The 19363-nt window shown below is 39.5% G+C and overlaps 1 protein-coding gene across 2 annotated transcripts in view; it reads right to left on the bottom strand.

Moving 5' to 3' along the window:
- The window catches only part of LOC132142518 (cAMP-dependent protein kinase catalytic subunit PRKX-like), a 46947-nt gene that overhangs the window by 6316 nt on the left and 21268 nt on the right, over positions 1–19363 (bottom strand). For both annotated transcript variants that reach the window (XM_059552450.1, XM_059552451.1), the window contains exons 4-5: positions 15207–15326; positions 11278–11373 (exon numbers count right to left, since the gene is read on the bottom strand). In XM_059552450.1, the coding sequence (XP_059408433.1) occupies positions 11278–11373; positions 15207–15326 (216 nt within the window). The remainder of the gene's footprint in view (positions 1–11277; positions 11374–15206; positions 15327–19363) is intronic.

Genomic DNA, 19363 nt, shown 5'->3' with positions numbered 1-19363 from the left:
TCTAGAATCAAATACCATACAAACACACACAGAAACATTTTATGATTAGGTCCCACTAGCTAACTTTGCTTAATGCATAAACTAACATTAACTAAAGAAAACATATGAACTAAAGTTACAATATTTATTAATCTGTGATAATATGCCTGTTATAATAATAATGGTTTTTAAGAATGGTTGGTTAACAACCACACAACTATTACAACTGTTTAGACCAACAGATTTTCTATATTAGTACATGTTAAATTATTAACTTAAAAAAAATAATTTGTACACACATGAAAATCTACCTGCATTAAGCTTTTCAAGTAAACCTTATGTATTGGTTTAAAATCAATCTGTGTCTATGACCCAACAGACTTCAAGCTGCGAACACAAATGCATTAGCATGTTTACTTCTGTGCTGTTGATGTTCTCACTTAACCTAACATGAGAGATGCTTGGAGCGATCATGATACAGATGACCTTACTCATTCTCGCCTCCCTTGCAGATGTTATTCATTCTCCAATGATCATGTGTGTTTGACTTCAGGACATTATAATCTTATCAAGCTTGTTAAATCCCTGCTGACATAAGTTGTAGTTTTGGCTACTTTCACAATTGTAACTAGAGTAAACATGCCAGTCGAAAGGAAAACACGCATTTGCTTTGACTGAGGTGACTTGTCTGTCTCTATTTCCAAGAGCTTCCTCAAGCTGTCTTTGTCTCTGGAGTGCAGTCCGTTTGAAGCAGTGAACACCAATTTAGACCCTAGTGTACAAAAGCCTAATTAGGAAAAGCAGCTATGATATCATTTTGTGTTTGTACAGCTGCAATGACTTCTTAGAGGTTGCAACTAAGAGAGGATACTGTTCTGTATTACTGAGAGGCGTGAATTAAAGGATTACTTTTTTGAACATCAAGACGGGACAGTGGGCCGATTGCTGAATCCTGAGCTCCTTTATTTCAAAAGCACCATGAGTAATTGTGTAGATTAAATAGACACCCGCCTCTCTGTAATCTGGAGGATGCCTCCACTCCTGCAGCCGTCAGTGTGCTTAGCTGACGTGTTTAGATGAGTTCATTAGAGGACACGAGTTTGTAACTGTGTGCAAATGTAACTGCGTTTCCATGTCAAAGACCCACTTTCTGGTAAGAGACAGCAGGGGTTCACCCTGTTATTACTGAAAATAAAATAAATAACGTATAGAGTAGCATATTAACAGATTATTTTACTGTATTAAGATGCTTTTGTTGCAAAGTCATTAAAAAAGTATATTCAGAGGCATATACTTCTATATACACAGTACAGACCAAAAGTTTGGACACACCTTCTAATTCAAAGAGTTTTCTTTATTTCATGACTATGAAAACTGTAGAGTCACACTAAAGGCATCAAGGGCTATTTGACCAAGAAGGAGAGTGATGGGGTGCTGCGCCAGATGACCTGGCCTCCACAGTCACCGGACCTGAACCCAATCGAGATGGTTTAGGGGTGAGCTGGACCACAGACAGAAGGCAAAAGAGCCAACAAGTGCTAAGCATCTCTCAGGGAACTCCTTCAAGACTGTTGGAAAACCATTTCAGGTGACTACCTCTTGAAGCTTATCAAGAGAATGCCAAGAGTGTGCAAAGCAGTAATCAAAGCAAAAGGTGGCTACTTTGAAGAACATAGATATGACATTTTCAGTTGTTTCACACTTTTTTGTTATGCATATAATTCCATATATAATTCCACATGTGTTAATTCATAGTTTTGATGCCTTCAGTGTGACTCTACAATTTTCATAGTCATGAAAATAAAGAAAACTCTTTGAATGAGAAGGTGTGTCCAAACTTTTGGTCTGTACTGTATATCTTTGGGCCCTATCATGTCCTATTAACACAAGTGTTTTTTGCTAGTTTCAGCGCGATGCAGTTGTCATTTTCACATCCTGTGCCACGTTGTTTAAAGGGGTCATATGACGTTGCTATAAAGAACATTATTTTTTGCTATATGGTGTAACATGCTGCCTAAACATAAAACCATGTCTGCATTTGTTATCGGAGAAACAACAAAAAAAAGTGCTACTGCAACCCAGACGTTTTTCCTTATTCTCTTTATTTGCGGTTCCACCTTATGTTCGCGTTGTCGCGAGACTTCGTGAAGCATCGCGGGACTTGACAGAGTGTTGAGTCACTTCCTTTAAATACGGCCGCGCGCTGTTGTTTGGTATGTGTGTGCGCGAGCCGGTGTGTTGAACTGCTGCAGATTGCCTCTACCTTTTCAAATGACTGCTGTTGAGTGACTTAATGATACAGGAACTGGCCAGGTTCTGTGTATTGATGGCGAGCCACTAGGCCCAACCTGATGCTTCGGAGTGCATGCATCTACCGGTGTGGTAGGAGGCACTGCAGCTGCGTACACACACACTCAGCTGCTAATTGACATTTACACATACTCTGAGACATTTGCACAAACCTTGGACATGTTTCACATCCACACATTGGTACTGATCTTATGAACTTGTGCTATCATGGACTCCTTGGACTCTGCCTGTCTCGAGGGTTGTGTTTTGTGAATCACTGCTGCTTCAAGCATCCTTTTATGGTTGAGAGAATTCTGAGATCGTTGTATGCTCATAAATAACTTTGAACTGAGTACTACCTATGTGCACATGTAAATATTGTAAATACTTGTTGTCCTATATGTAATACAACTCACAATTGCAATGCAACCTTGACTCTGTGTGTCATTGAACTGCACCTATTCCTCCTTGAGCCAAACTAGACTCTTCTGATACTGATGTACTATTTTATCTATAATTGTAGCAAGTTATATATGCTACATAACTTTGGCGAGCCAGCCAGGAGGATTTGGTGAGTTTAATGTGCATTTGAGTTATTCATTTGGGTTTATTGTAGTTCAGTAAGAACAATGGATGTGTTTTTGAAACGTGGTATCAAAATTCCAAATGCTGTGCTGTTGGAGGGCATAACAGGACCAGAAAGTAATTAAGTTATTGAGTTTCTAAGCCAATATGGTTCAGTCAGTAAGATTGAGGAAATTTCTGAGACCGAATCTGAGTATGATGGTATGCTTGTTGTTGTATTTACTAGCGGTGCAGCTTTGGAAGCACTGCGTCCCATGTTGCCGCACACTTGGATCTCAGCTAAAAAGACCCATACATGCTGTATTTCTGGGCTATCTTCTGTTTGCACAGGTCATTTTGCTAAAGCGAAAACTATGTTATATTTGTCTGATTTGCAGAATTTAGCCAAATTAACTGGGGTTGATTACACCGAAGTGCTCAAAACAACGATGTCTCAGATTGGACTTTCGGTCTCCGAGCTCTGCACTGTGCCTCATGTGGAAGATCCACCAGTCGCTGAGTCGGCCATGCTGCCAGAGCCGTCAGTGAAGCCATCGACTCAGTCTCCATCAGCTATTCCTGTCCCCCTCGTGAACACTGCTTCTCCCAGGTCTGTCGCTGAGCCCCGCATTGATTCATCTCATCCTATGCAGTCGGGGATGAGACATTCCACTTCAAGCATTGATGTCCATCCACCTGAGGTTCAGCGCTATATAGTAGAGCACATTGTGAAGAATGAGGAGAGTGCAGCACATCACCCAAGGATCAGGGTTTTCTCAGGTCGGCATCCCAGACCCACTCATGAGGCTGACTATGACACCTGGCGTTCAGGAGTGGAACTGCTGTTGAAGGATCCATCTGTGTCTGATCTCCATCGTTCTAGGAGGATAGTGGAGAGCCTCCTTCCTCCAGCAGCAGACATGGTCAAGCAATTGAGTTCCAGCACATTGCCTACAGTGTATCTAGACACTCTTGACTCTGCATATGCTACTGTTCAAGATGGGGATGAATTGTTTGCTAGATTCATGGACACATTTCAGGACACTGGTGAGAAACCATCTGCCTATTTCCAACGGCTCCAGGTTATCCTGAATTCCGCCATGAAAAGGGGAGGAGTGATGGAGTCTGAATCAAACCGGCATTTGTTGAACCAGTTTTGTTGTGGATGCTGGGACAATTCTTTGATTGCTGAGCTCCAGCTAAAGCAAAAGAAGACTTGCCCACCCACTTTTGCTGAGCTGCTGCTCCTCTTGCGTACTGAAGAGGACCGGGAGGCAGCAAAAGCACATCGAATGAAGCAACATCTAGGGTCTACACGGCAGAAAGCTACATCTCATGCCCAGTTTGCTCGCGTTAACCCTGAAGATGGGGGTGCAGTTTCTGCTTTGATTAACATCACCCAGCAACTAGCTCAACAACTAGCTGACGTCCAGAGACAGTTAGCCATGCTAACGGCCAGCCAGTCAAAGACCAGCTCTATCCCCAAGATTTCCACCTACAGTAAGCCACATGCCAGGGCCACGAATCAGCAGCCTCGTCGCTCCACACCTACTCCTGCAAAACCTGGTTATTGCTTTCAGTGTGGTGAGGATGGCCACATCCCTCCTCAGTGTGAGAATGAACCCAATTCTACTCTGGTTGCTCGTAAAAAGAAGCAGTTCACTAGCAACCAACACAATGCTTCCAACTCCGTTCATTTAAACTGAGTCTGGTTCCTGTTGTGGGACAGACAGGGGCCAGAGGGGACCAAATCCGTCCCAAGGAAAAGAAGATTGTCAAGTGTGCAGAAATGTCACAACCCAAGATAAAGAATGCAACCATACAACTTCCAAAGGGCCTGGTGGGCTCTAAATGTTCTGCAGTCGTCCAGATTGCTGGACAGAACTACCACTGCCTTTTGGATACCGGCTCGCAGGTCACTACAATTCCAGTCTCTTTTTACAACCAGAGTCTCAGCGATCACCCTGTGAAGCCACTGTACGACTTACTCCAGGTAGAGGGTGCCGCCGGTCAGTCAGTGCCATACTTGGGGTATGTAGAGATGACCATAGGTTTTCACAAAGAGTTTGTGGGAGAAGAAGTTGATGTGCCGACTCTTGCTTTGGTTGTACCCGATGGTCATCCTGAGGGTTCTTCAATTGTGCTTGTTGGCATGAATACTCTGGAGCCTTTATATGAGCGATACGCCCGCAGTGACATCTCTAATTTTCAACCTACGGCCCAAGGGTACTGTGCAGTTCTAAAGCTCTTACAACTGAAGCACCAACAAAGCCAGCTGGGTCGAGCAGGATCTGTGAAGTTGTTGAGTCAGACACCAGTCCTGATTCCTTCTGGTCAGACCATTGTCCTAGAAGGTTCTGCCAGAATAGACAGTCCAACTACAGTTCCATGGGTTCTGATTGAACACCCCCTATCACCTCTTCCTGGTGGTCTATGCGTCCAGAGTTGTGTCATCACACTTCCAACTCATGCTCCCTACAAGGTTCCTGTTCTCGTTATGAACGAGTCTGAACAAGATGTTCTCATTCCACCAATGACTGTAGTTGCTGATATTGGTACATCACCTACCATCCTGGCCCAGCATACCGTAAACACTTCTCCAGTCAAAGGAGGTCCCCAAAGAAGCACTTTGGAGTTAAACTTTGGAGAATCGTCTATTCCACCTGAATGGAAAGAGCGAGTAACATCCAAGCTCAATCAGATGCCTGAAGTGTTTTCTTACCACGACCTTGATTTCGGCTGTACGGACCAGGTAAAACACCATACCAAGCTTCATGATGAGACTTCTTTCAAGCTTCGAGCCAGGCCTATCCATCCCCGCGACATTGAAGCTGTTCGAAGTCATTTGCGGGATCTGCTTGAAGCTGACATCATTCGGGAGTCAGAGTCACCATTTGCCTCCCCAATTGTTGTGGTCCGGAAACGGAATGGCGATGTTAGGTTGTGCATCGACTATCGTAAATTAAATTTACAAACTGTAAAAGATGCCTATGCCCTGCCGAACCTTGAAGAGTCGTTCTCAGCATTAACGGGCTCTAGATGGTTCACGGTTCTGGATCTAAAGTCTGGATATTATCAGATTCAAATGAGTGAAGACGACAAGGCTAAAACAGCATTTGTCACACCGCTGGGTTTTTGGGAATGGAATCGGATGCCACAAGGCTTTACGAATGCTCCAAGTACATTCCAGAGACTTATGGAGAGGTGTATGGGGGATTTAAATCTCAAGGAAGTCCTTGTATTTCTAGATGACATCATTATCTTCTCTGACACTTTAGAGGAACATGAGAAGCGCTTACTCCGAGTACTTAACCGCCTGAAGGAATTCGGCTTGAAGCTGTCCCCTGAAAAATGTAAATTTTTCCAGTCCAGTGTACGTTATCTTGGACATGTCGTGTCTGAAAGGGGTGTTGAAACGGACCCTGAGAAAATATCGGCTCTCAAATCCTGGCCAGTTCCCCGAAATCTTAAAGAGCTACGGTCCTTCCTAGGATTTGCAGGATACTATCGAAGGTTCATCAAAGATTACGCCACCATAGTAAAACCTCTCAATGTCCTTACTAGAGGCTATGCACCCATCCGTCAGTATAGCAAAGATAAAAGTCCTGCTGGAAAGTTCCTGGACCCGAAGCAGTCCTTTGGGGAGAGATGGACGTCTGATTGTCAAGCTGCTTTTGACACAGTGATTTCTAAGTTAACATCTGCTCCTGTCCTTGGGTTCGCCAATCCGAAGTTGCCCTACATCCTTCACACAGATGCTAGCATAATCGGATTGGGAGCCGTTCTATACTAAGAACAGGATGATCAACTCCGGGTAATTGCCTATGCCAGCCGAGGCCTATCTCAGAGTGAGTCTCGATATCCGGCACACAAACTTGAGTTTCTCACAGAGAAATTCCATGATTATCTTTATGGTGCTAACTTCACAGTTGTTACAGACAACAATCCTCTTACATACGTTTTGACCTCAGCAAAATTGGATGCCACAAGCCACCAGTGGCTAGCTGCGTTGTCAACATATTCCTTCAAAATGCAGTACCGTGCTGGCAAACATAACTTTGATGCTGATGCTCTGTCCAGACGTTACCATGAAGTGCCAGATAAGGCTACAAGCTGTGAAGAATGGGAAGTTGTGAACCGCCTAGCAGGGCAACTGTGTGACCCTGGTGAAGCTGCAGAAATCTCCCCCGACATTGTGGATGCTATATGTCAGAGCAGTCTTGTCAGATCATGCTGTCCTGCTGACTACACTCGACTTGATGTGACATTAGTTGAGTCTCTTTCTGTCCATGCAAATATTATTCCGGACTGTTTTGCTGAGGAAGAGTTACATGGCCTTCCTGTCATTTCCCCTTTGAACCACGCTGACTTGAAAGAAGAGCAGCGTGCCGATCCAGCAATTCGGGAGGTCATTTACCAGCTTGAGACGGGAGAAAAGGTCTCTTCCACTGTCAGAAAGGAACTTCCTGAGCTTCCATTGTTACTACGGGAGTGGAATCGGTTAGAGCTGGAAGGTGGAATTTTATACAGGAGAAGACAGGACGAAGATGAACTTGTCTTTCAGCTTGTTTTGCCTCCAAGGTTGCGTTCTACGGTGCTGAAGAGTCTCCATAGTGATATGGGGCACATGGGCATAGAGCGAACTCTGGATTTGGTGCGGCAGCGATTCTTCTGGCCAATAATGGCAGCTAATGTTGAGAACTTCATTAAAACCTGTGGTCGGTGTATAAGACGCAAGACTCCTCCCGAAAAGGCAGCTCCTTTAGTGAATATTCAAACTAGTCATCCTTTGGAACTTGTATGTATGGATTTTCTAACGCTTGAACCGGACAGCAGCAATACCAAGAACATCTTAGTGCTTACTGATCACTTCACCAAATTTGCAGTCGCTATTCCAACTGCAAACCAGAAGGCTAAAACTGTGGCGAAGTGTCTGTGGAACGACTTTATGGTTTGGTACGGCATTCCAGAACGCCTACATTCTGACCAAGGCCCAGACTTTGAGTCTAAACTGATTAAAGAGCTCTGCGATGTTGCTGGCATTAAGAAAACTCGGACTACTCCATACCATCCCAGGGGCAACCCTGTTGAGCGCTTTAACCGGACACTGTTAAACATGCTGGGAACTCTTGAGAGCAAGCAGAAGGCTAAGTGGAGGGAATACGTTAAACCTCTTGTCCATGCGTATAACTGCACGCGGAATGAGGTCACAGGGTTCACACCTTATGAACTCCTGTTTGGACGATCACCACGGCTCCCGGTTGACTTAGCTTTCGGGTTGCCAGTCCGTGACTCTATATCTTCCTCGCACTCTCAGTATGTGAAGGACTTAAGATCACGTCTTGAGGAGAGCTATAAGCTTACATGCCAGAATGCTCAGAAGTCAGCTAAAAGGAACAAGAGTCGCTTCGATCAACGTGTAAAACCTGCAAGCTTGGATGTTGGGGACAGAGTCCTTGTTCGCAACGTCAGAATTCGAGGAAAACACAAGCTAGAAGACAAGTGGGAACAGGAGGTGTATGTGGTTGTGAAACGTGCTGGGGATCTTCCAGTTTACATTGTGAGACCAGAGACTAGGGAGGGACCTAATCGCACGCTCCATCGTGATCTGCTCTTGCCCTGTGGCTTCCTATCGGCTTCTGTTATAGAGGACTTTCCAGAAGATCTTACTGCTCAAAAACCCCATACTCGTAGCCAGAGTCGCAACCGTACTGACCAAGTTAACATCTTTGGGGATGAGGATACAGAGGATGTTGAACTTACCATCCTTGGGAGTTTTCCTCAGTCCCCAATGAAGTTCAGTGTGGAAGGAGTGAGTGGAGGTGAACATGACCCAACGACCTGTGACATTGTGGGTTCCGCCTTACCGACAGCCCTAAGTGACACTGAATCTGTTCCACCTTTTCCACAAAGCTCTAAAAGAAGACCTTCAATTGCAACCCACTTACCTGACATTGAAGAGTCTTGGCCAATCATTGGTGAAGATCCGTCTATGTTCAGTTGTGAGGTAGAAACTCCTGTGGAAGAGGCTCAGTTGGAAGAGCTTGGAAATTCTCTACTTGAGCCTATAGATGAACATGTTACAAGAGAGATGGCGCTACCTGTGGGAGGAGAATTGGAAATTCCTGTGGAAGAGATAACTGTCAATGTGTCTGAAGCTGAAGTGCTTCTGGAGCCCGAGGCTGAAGTTCGTGAGCCGGTCCAATCTGAGTCATCTGTGGGTCTAGCTGCTCATAGTTCTGCTACTGGCCCCAGTAATATAGTGGGATCTGATGTAGTACCCAGACGTTCAGGTCCGCAGCGTCAACCCCTTCAACGACTTCAATATGCAGTATTAGGCAACCCATTAATTTCAGTCGTTCAAACACTTTTTCATAGCTTGTCTAATGTTTATACCGAGGCCCTTAGTCACGCCGCTGCAGCAGACTCTGTCCCTAAACTGTAATAGCTTGCTTCTGCAGTTCTATGCAACGGGGACGTGCATGATTTAAAGGGGGAGGGTGTAACCCAGACGTTTTTCCCTTATTCTCTTTATTTGCGGTTCCACCTTATGTTCGCGTTGTCGCGAGACTTCGTGAAGCATCGCGGGACTTGACAGAGTGTTGCGTCACTTCCTTTAAATACGGCCGCGCGCTGTTGTTTGGTATGTGTGTGCGCGAGCCGGTCCTTGGACTCTGCCTGTCTCGAGGGTTGTGTTTTGTGAATCACTGCTGCTTCAAGCATCCTTTTATGGTTGAGAGAATTCTGAGATCGTTGTATGCTCATAAATAACTTTGAACTGAGTACTACCTATGTGCACATGTAAATATTGTAAATACTTGTTGTCCTATATGTAATACAACTCACAATTGCAATGCAACCTTGACTCTGTGTGTCATTGAACTGCACCTTTTCCTCCTTGAGCCAAACTAGACTCTTCTGATACTGATGTACTATTTTATCTATAATTGTAGCAAGTTATATATGCTACACTACTTTATACTGCTTAAAACTTTAAAAACTTAAAACTTTAAAAGCGTTTGAATAGTCAATGGCAAATTCTTTAAATATAAAAAATGTACTTACAGGCTGTGAGTCAGAAGTGCCAGAGTGTCAGATAATAATAACAATAATTATCCTATTATGATTCGGATTAATCTAAAGTTTCAAAGTATGTGTAGGCTGTCATTGCACTAGTGTGGATACTCACTGTACTGCAGAATTTCAGATTCTATGCTTTGAAAGTATGTCCAAATTAAGAATTTTCACACCAAAATGTTATCTGAACAAGTAAGTAATGTGTCCCAGTTTTGTCCTGACAACTGCAAAAATAAATACATAAAATAAAATACCAAAAACCAATAAATCACGCTACCAATGGTGATTAAATCTAACGATCACTTAGCTCATGTCAAACCATGCAAATGATCATTATCACCCTTTGTTCTCAAATTGTAACAACATCAACATTGGGTGACTGTGTATTTAGTATTGGAGTTATCTGTAGATTTTATTAAATGTAGATTTTTTTTACTGATAATTTATGTACAGTCCAATTTTAATTGCCATACCATTCAAATGTCATCTAAATAAATTGTTCTTTTAACCTTAAAAAGCTATTTAATGATTCTCAGAGCTCATTTGAAAATGCCAAGTTTAACTATTCCAGCCGCTGTAAGAAAAGGCTATACTTGATCCACCAGCTGCAGCATCCACTCACGGTTTATAGCCTGCTGGCCGGGACTGCTTCTTTATGTGTACAGACGTGACCTAATGACACAGCGCAACACTCGTATTACCCCCAACGACCTCCCAGTACCACTTAAATTATAAAACATTATTACAAGCTTATCAGTGTGAATCGGGCTAAAATTAGGAGTCAGTTTTGTACACTGGCTGGTTATGTGCTTGCTCAAAAATTGATTATGGATCATTTTTAACAAAAAAAAAAAAAAAAAAACATTACTGACTGCGGCTTTAATATATATTTATTTTATTTATTTTTTTTGAAGGAGGGATGATATAAATTATTAATTTTATTTAAATGATATTATTAACTTAATATTTTGAAGCTTTATAGTTGTATTGTTTCTATAAATCTAAAAATAAAACCTTAATATTTTTTTCCAATTTATTTCAATTACAAATATATATATATATATATATATATATATATATATATATATATATATATATATATATATATATATATATATATATATATATATATATATATATATACGTATATATATATATATATATATATATATATATATATATATATATATATATATATGTATATATATAACTTTTAGTTAGCAATTAAAAGACTTTCCCCCACACACGTAAATTTAAGCCTGAGATCAATCAATATTGATGCTGACATGATTTGACTAGACTTTGTGTTTTATGTATGCTATAAATATAGCATGTGTCATTCAGTTGTGTTTTCTTGGTCAAACTCACTTTACATAGAAATCCAGATGCCGTGGAAACTCCAGCTTTCCGGCCAGGATCTTCTGGTAGATGCCAAAGGGATTATCATCAAAAAACGGTGGATACCTTAGATAGAGAGGAAACATTTATAAATAACAACCAATTAATGTGTCAAAATGACATGGAGCAGCAAAAATCGTAACGATATATACTAGTGTAATCTGTCTTATTGACAGTTTAGCTGATTTCAGTAAAGTTCTGCTGAAATGCCAAAAACTAATACACAGAATTTATCTTTGGCTTAGTCAGTTTAGTCCTATATAAACATCTGCAATGATTCATATCCTGACCAAAACTGGAAGCTACAAACACAGACGCAGACAAACACAATTGTGACTTATATTAGATGGCATAAAAAAAGCAAATATTCGACTTAACATGAGTGCAAACTTAATACAGACTTAATAAATAACAGATTGCTTTTTTTCTGTATTTAGCATCACTTAAAGGTGTGTTTTTTACAGATGTAACCCGGGTCTGCACCACTGGAGGAGGAGGAGGAGGGTTTTCACTTCTAGATAGTGCTTATTCTAGATATGTGCATATTTCTCTCCTGATTCAGACAAGATTACTTTTTCTCTAGAGAAAGCAATAATATGGATAGAGGCCTCTTATTTTAGAGTTACTACAGTAATGGTTGTTTCTTACAAACATGCAACTTTCACTTTACAGGATGTTAATTGATGGACTGTGGATTACTCATGGATTATTGTAACATTTTTATCAGCTGTTTGGACTCTCATTCTGATGGCACCCAATCACTGCAGAGGATCTAATGGTGAACAAGTGATGTAAATGTCTTTTTTTCCCTCTCTCTAAATTATTTCTTCAAATCTGTTCTGATGCTGAAACAAGCTCATCTACATCTTGGATGGCCTGAGGGGAGTACAGTTACAGTACAGTTTTTCTTAAATAATTTTCATATTGCATATTTTTTCTATTCCTATTGATTTGAAAGTATGGTAAACACTGGTAAAATGTACCAACAATAATCACATTTAAAAATATAATTTTTTTTGATATACTATGAAAATAACAGGTAGACCATTTGAATTATACAACATTTAGTCCATCCATCTCATAGTAGCCTACCAACATTTTATTAACAGTAGAAGTGAAATCTTATTGTAGTCTTCAAATCTGGGTACTGTCTTAAGTATAATTATTATTTTTTTTTTCAGATGTATTTCTAAGAAAAAAAACACTGTCTTATATTCGGGTCGGTACGGTATTATTTATTATTTAATACTTAATTTTATTTTAGATCAAACTTGGATCATGAATTCTTCATAAATATGAGCCACATTTAAGTCATATACATTACTGTTATTATTTATTTATATTTATTAATTATTATTATTATTTGTGTGGTGCCAGAGAGTGCCTGGCCACCATATATTTCCATTTCATGCAAAAAAAAAAGACAATAAACTTCTACTTCAGTGTTTGACTGAAGAAAGAAAGTCATACAGGTTTGGAATGACATTAGGATGAGTAAATAATTTTTTTATTTCTTTAAAGACCTCTAGCTGCTGCCTTCTGAAAGAAGTATAATAAGGTGGTTTACATAATGGATTGACCAGGACTGACAGTACCGACTGAATGTGGAAACCATAAACAGAGAGAGAGAAACCAGGAGAGCTGAACTTGCAGCTACTCCTTCTTGTGGGTGATGGAAAAGAGAGATGGACAGAAGGAGAAAGAAAGCAGAAGAGACATATTAGTCTTTATAATGTTACTGTAAGCAGTGGCTGGTGACAGAAAAAAAAGAGAATTATGAAACTGAAACTTTTACATAACAGCAGGTGTTGCCAAGGTTACACTGGAAAAAAATAATAATAATACAAATTATTTAAACCAAGAAGCTTTTAAAAGTGTGCTCTTGAACTCTTGAAGTAGCTACTGCATTATAACTAAGACTAAGTTGAAATCAAATTAATGACACAATTTGCTGATTAATTAATCAAAAATATTTATATTAGTCAATCAATTATTAATCAATTTATTGATATTTGCTAAGAAATTTATTGTGGCTCACAAGTAAATCTTTAAATAGACATTACAAGTTGCTTTAGAATATTTGTAGAATATTAATGTTGTTTAGTCCTTTATGCTTGAATAAGCCTACTGACCTACATTTCAAACAGTCAATCTGTCCGTTCACACACGCTAATCGATGTACGCTAATCTTGCTCTTTTTCAGTACCTTTTGCCTGTAGTATTTTTAAGACACTTTGAAAAATGTGTCTTGAGACCCTTGTTTTCTGTTCCATTCTGTAATCCACACAGCTGTTTTTGAACTCAAGTATGCCTAAAAGCAACCTCTCAGACACATGAAGCCTCTAACCCAATCTCAATCTACAATACATCAGCCTTTTATTTTATTTTTTACTTGTTTGTGAACCTTTTGCGCTTTTGAGTGCAATTCTAAAATAAGGTTTTGACATTTTGTACCTACACATAGACAGAAATAAAATAATTGCTCACATACACGGTCACTACATTGAGGTTTGCGACCCTTTTCACGGCCCAGTCCAGGAGGAGCCATTTCAGCTCTTACTACAATTCCCTCAAAAGAAGTCTCAAATGACCTCTGACATACACGTACATGCACACGCACATCCACAGTCCCAGAGATGACTGAAGGGAGCTTTTGTATGTCTGGGCAAGCCGAGCATGTCTGTGGGTCGGCCTCTTAAAAAAAAAAAGAAAAAAAAAAAAAGAGGACCAGGTAATTTTCTCTCACTCACATGCAGAAGCCAACACTTCAACAGAAGTCTGGGATGAATGAAGAGGGTGGGTCACTTTTTCCTGCACACAAGAGTCTGTTAAAGCTCTAGGGCAGACTTCGAGTCAGCGACGAGCAGGTGGGAAGAAGTTTATTTTCACACCGGATTTGTAGTCCATTCGACAATATGAAAACAATAACTTGTGCAAGACAGATATTATGCCGAAAGTGTCTAATCTAGAAATAAAAATATCATGTATAATTTGTCCAAAATTTTGCATGCTTTACTACAACACATTTATGCCCATGTGTTGGTAACAAAAGTTTAATCAGGATGTAATCTTTTTGTAAACAAGATCTATTCCAAGAAATGCATCTGCCCCCTGAGATACTGTAAATGTGAGCAGATTATCTTTATGCATTTTAAAGGTGCTAGTTTGGGCACATTAAATATAGGCTGCAGGGATAAACGCCTAGGCAAATAAGGATAAATATCATAATAGGGATATCATAATAAGCAGCACTTACAGAGGCCATCTGTTTTGAGACATGCACATGGAGGTTTGGGTCTTTGGCAGAACTCAGTGTCTCATATTCCACTGCTGCCCTCTAGTGGTGTATCTTTGACAATAGCTGATCTTTCCTGAATCTATATAAAATCATCTTGAGCCAAACAGGATGAAATTATTTTTCTTCATGTATTTATTCGTGACTGGCTTTGGTCAGGTAGCCATTAGCTGAAGGGCAGTTAAATTCTACATGAAAAACAGTTGAAATAAATCAGGATTCAAAGTCCCCGTTTTTTTTTTACAAACACGCGAAAGTCACACACATGTGATTAATTTTTTAAAGATGGAAATTCAGTTCATTTACTGTACATCAGGGGCTTTTGGACGCTTAACCAACCCAGTCACTCCCAAAAATAAAATAAAAAATATAGATATTATTGGTAAACTTTTTAATAACATTATAACAATATACAATGCTTATAAGGTCATTAGCTCATTTTCATTTAAACTGCTAAAATATGAAATATAAATTCATTCAAGTCTGCTTTATACATCTCTGTGAAGCCCCTGAAGTAAACTATAAACTTCCAGGATTACACAGATTCCTGGTTGAAATCGCTGGTGTAAAATGTTAACAGGAAGTGATCATAGTCCTGTCTTACCCTGCAAGCATTTCAAAGATGAGAATACCCAGAGCCCACCAGTCCACGGCTCGACCGTGACCTTTACTCTGGATCACTTCTGGAGCCAAATACTCAGGAGTACCACAAAGAGTCCATGTCCTGGAAAGAAAGAAAGAATAAAAGTGATGGACAGAAAGAGAGAGAAATCCTACAGTCTCCTAAAGTCTTAGAGCACTAAAATCTGATTCTGTGGTATTTCTCTGCCATTCTTTTTTTTTTTTAGTTTTCCATGTTAAGATTTAAAGGGACAGTTCAGTTAAAAATGGAAATGGTCATCAATCACTCACTTTCGTGTTGTTCCAAACCTGTATGACTTTTGTTCTTCTGCAGAAAGCAAACAGTTCTGGGGACCAATGAATTCCATTGGACAAAAAAGATTTCCCAAAATATATCTTATGTTCCACACAAGAGAGAACCCATTCAGGTTTGGAATGATACAACTGATATAGTAAATGATGACAGAATGTACATTTTTAGGTAAACTACTTTTTTTTTTATGCAAATGTTCTTGTTTTCATTAAAGCATACAATCAAAAATGAACCATACAGTTTTGCAAAAAGAAAGTACAGCAAAATGGGACATAGTCCAGAAGACATAAAATTGCTGAAATTATTGAAATAACCTCTTAATACTGTGTGTGGTTACCTGATTGATCCACAACTGTTTTTTCTTTTGTGATGGTTGTTCATGAGTCCCTTTTCTGTCCTGAACAGTTAAACGGAGCACTGTTCTTCAGAAAAATCCTCCATGTGCTGCAGAATCTTTAGCTTTCCAGCATATTTTGCATATATGAACCCTTTCCAGCTGTGACTGTATGATTTTCAGATCCATCTTTTTACACTGAGGACAACTGAGGGACTCAAACACAACTTTCCGGGAAACATGCAAGTATCTTCTGTTGCTTCCGAAGGGCAATACTAAATGGAAAAATATATATAAATTTCTACAAAATAAGAAAGATTTGGAGATCATCCTGTTCAAAAGGCTTGTAATGCATCATGCTTCCTTCTGGAGCATCAGTGAATGTTTCAACCTTTTTTAATAGTTGTGTTTAGATCCTTCATTTGTCCTCGATGTGAAAAGACGGATCTCAAAAACACACGGTCACTCCTGGAAATGGTTCAAAGATGCTGGAAAACTGAAGAATCTGCAAGACCTGGGGGATTTTTCTGAAGAACAGTGCTCAGTTTAACTGTTCAGAATATATATATATATATATATTACAGACCTATCATGTAAACAAACTTTTTTTTTTGGATGCAATTAATCCTGATCAATTTGACAACCCTAATAACTAGAGTTACATAGCCCAGCTACTGCTGTTACTGTTTAGGGGTGTAATTTCACCTTGTGAAAGCTGCCTATCTGGAACGGATTGTATAAACTGGTGTAAGGAAGATGCAGTCCACTTCAAGCCAAGGCTACTTTAAGTGTTACAGTATACTGAGCTAGAAGCTAAATAAGTTCTTAGTGAAAGCCCACTATGCTGTAGTACAAGGTTTCTTATTACATGGAGTATTAGCTCTATAGGGTGAAATGACAAATCTATGTTTGGGGCCATGAGGCCGGTCAATAAATATTTTCTTGTTTTTGAGTGAAGGGTAACATATATTAATGTTTATTGTTCAGTATGTTCGGCATTTGAAAGGGTTTATGATACATTGAAGTTTCCATTGCACAGTGCAATCATTACCATTGAGTAGAAGGGTAGAGCTTATGGTTATTGACACTACTCCTCTAAAGAGTAGAATTTTATGTAATATTTATTTATAACATTAACATAATATGATTTTTTTTTTCAAGGCGTGTCTAAATCACATGACAAAACTGAGGTACTTCAGGTTTCAGTGCTTGGCCCAGTTTTATTCTCAATATAACCTCAGTGGGCCATATTACTGGTGATACTATATGTTTGTGTGTGTATTTATATATATTGCTCTATATTTCAGTCTCTTTCTTTATCTTTCTGTGGTCAGCTGTCTGGTTTTAGTTCTTCTCTCTGTAATAGAGAAGATTAGTCTCCCTTGTGTTAACTGAAGCCTCTCAGTGTCAACTCACAACAGCATTCCAATGAACCGTGAAAGCGGTTTGGTGTGATGTTATTTTCGATTGGCTCTGATGATTTATGTTTACTCTAATTATATCAGACAGCATACTAATAGGAGAAGCAAAGAAAGTGATCCGGTTATCAAGATCAATTCCTGTTATTAATATTAGCATGCCTGATGACTCAGTTAACAATATGTTTGTCTGCACGGCTGTGTTTGAGTGTCTAGGCCTGTCTATGTTTTATTTAACCGATACTCTTTGCTGTGACGACTGACAAATTTATGTCATTGCTGTAACAATAGTGTAAACATCTCAAAATGCAAAGCCAAAAAGTACCTTTAGGACATCAAAGCTGTTGTGATGAAGGTGACTATTCTCTGAATTACTCTTTGTGTTTTCTTTTTGATTGGCCACTCGAAACTGTGCAGCTACCATTTGACAAGTTTCCTCCTTCGCCCACAAACACAACCACAATACAAGCCCTTTAATTCATCAGTAACTCTGACACAATAATAGCCCTCATCTCAAGCAGACATCCTGACAAGATGATAAAAGAAAAACAGATGCCCTAATGCTAGGCACCACCTGATCTAGGACCAGATTTCCAAAGTCCTCATTTTAACAATGCAGGTGCTATAAATGACTGTTGATCAAGGCAAACAGCAAATATCTCTTGAGCATAAAGCCAAATGCAAATATAGCCACCAGGTGGCATTGTTGCTACATGACAATCTGTGAAGACGTTATCTACTCAGACTGGAAATGCCAAAGCTGTTCCTTGCAGGAACAGTTGTATTCTGCATTGGACCGGAGGCACTGCTTTCCGTTTCCATATTTGGCTCACTTGCACATCAGAGTCAGACCCCCAATGTTTTGGGCCCTTCCTAATGTGCAAAGAAACAGAATCGCGACCCGTTAACACTTACACATAATTTTGCTCAGCAAACCACTGCATTACTCTGCACTGCAGAGATAGATATACATACACACACATACAAATACACTTGATGATCTCTTGATCTTTTTTTATTTTTATTTGTATGATATTATCAGGGGGCATAACCAGAGGGATTATCAATTTCAGCAAGGTTACTCCTAAATTGGTTCATGGTCAATGTTCACTGTATGAGTGAATCAAGGACAAAGTCTGATGTGAATGATGTGCATTTTCATTCACTAATCGCACAGATTCTGAAAAACTCCATGAAATTCTCAACTGAATTTGATCCCCTACAGAATTCCAAAGGTTTAGCAAAGCTGGTCTAACGACTTTGGCTATGAAAACAAAACAATGGGAATGCTAAAATGCCATGGAATGAAGGGAAACATCTACAGCATGTCTAATCCAATCTTGAAATCAACTTTAATCTTCAAGGACACACACTTCAGATAACTACTGCTCAGCTCCCTCTCCATGGTTCATGTACTTAAAAATAATAACACATCACAATAACAATAATTTCACATCAACAGATCTATCTAGGAGTGTACTAAGGGGAGATTAGTATATTTAAGTGTAATAATACATTATCTGAGAAGGCATCAACAACAAATAGAAAAAAAAAAAAAAAAATTATATATACATATATATACATATACGCACACACACACACACAAACACATATATGAGATACAAAAAAAGTTAATATCCTACAGATTCAATTTTTTTTTTTTTTTTTTGATGATTGTCCACTGTGGATAATTGGTATAAATTAGGTAAATCACAAATGGCTAAAGGACTATATATACTCTCACTGGCTACTTTATTATGTACACCTTGCTAGTACTGGTTCGGAACCCCTTTTGCCTTCAGAACTGCTTTAATTAATCGTGGCATAGATTCAACAAGGTGTTGGAAACATTCCTCAGAGATTTTGGTCCATATTGACATGATAGCATCACACAGTTGCTGCAGATTTGTCGGCTGCAGATCCATGATGTTAATCTTCTGTTCCAGCACATCCCAAAGCGTGAGTGACAGGAATACAGTAGAAACATTATGTGTGGTTTTCTATTAAACAATGACCAAGATTGTGAAATACATTTATTAGCCTTAGATTAAAGGGAAGCACAACTTGGGAAATGA

This window comes from Carassius carassius, chromosome 6 (assembly GCF_963082965.1).
Source record: "Carassius carassius chromosome 6, fCarCar2.1, whole genome shotgun sequence".
Taxonomy (NCBI): Eukaryota; Metazoa; Chordata; class Actinopteri; order Cypriniformes; family Cyprinidae; genus Carassius; species Carassius carassius.
Note: the sequence above shows the minus strand (reverse complement) of the source record. Positions and strands in the feature narration are given on the sequence as shown.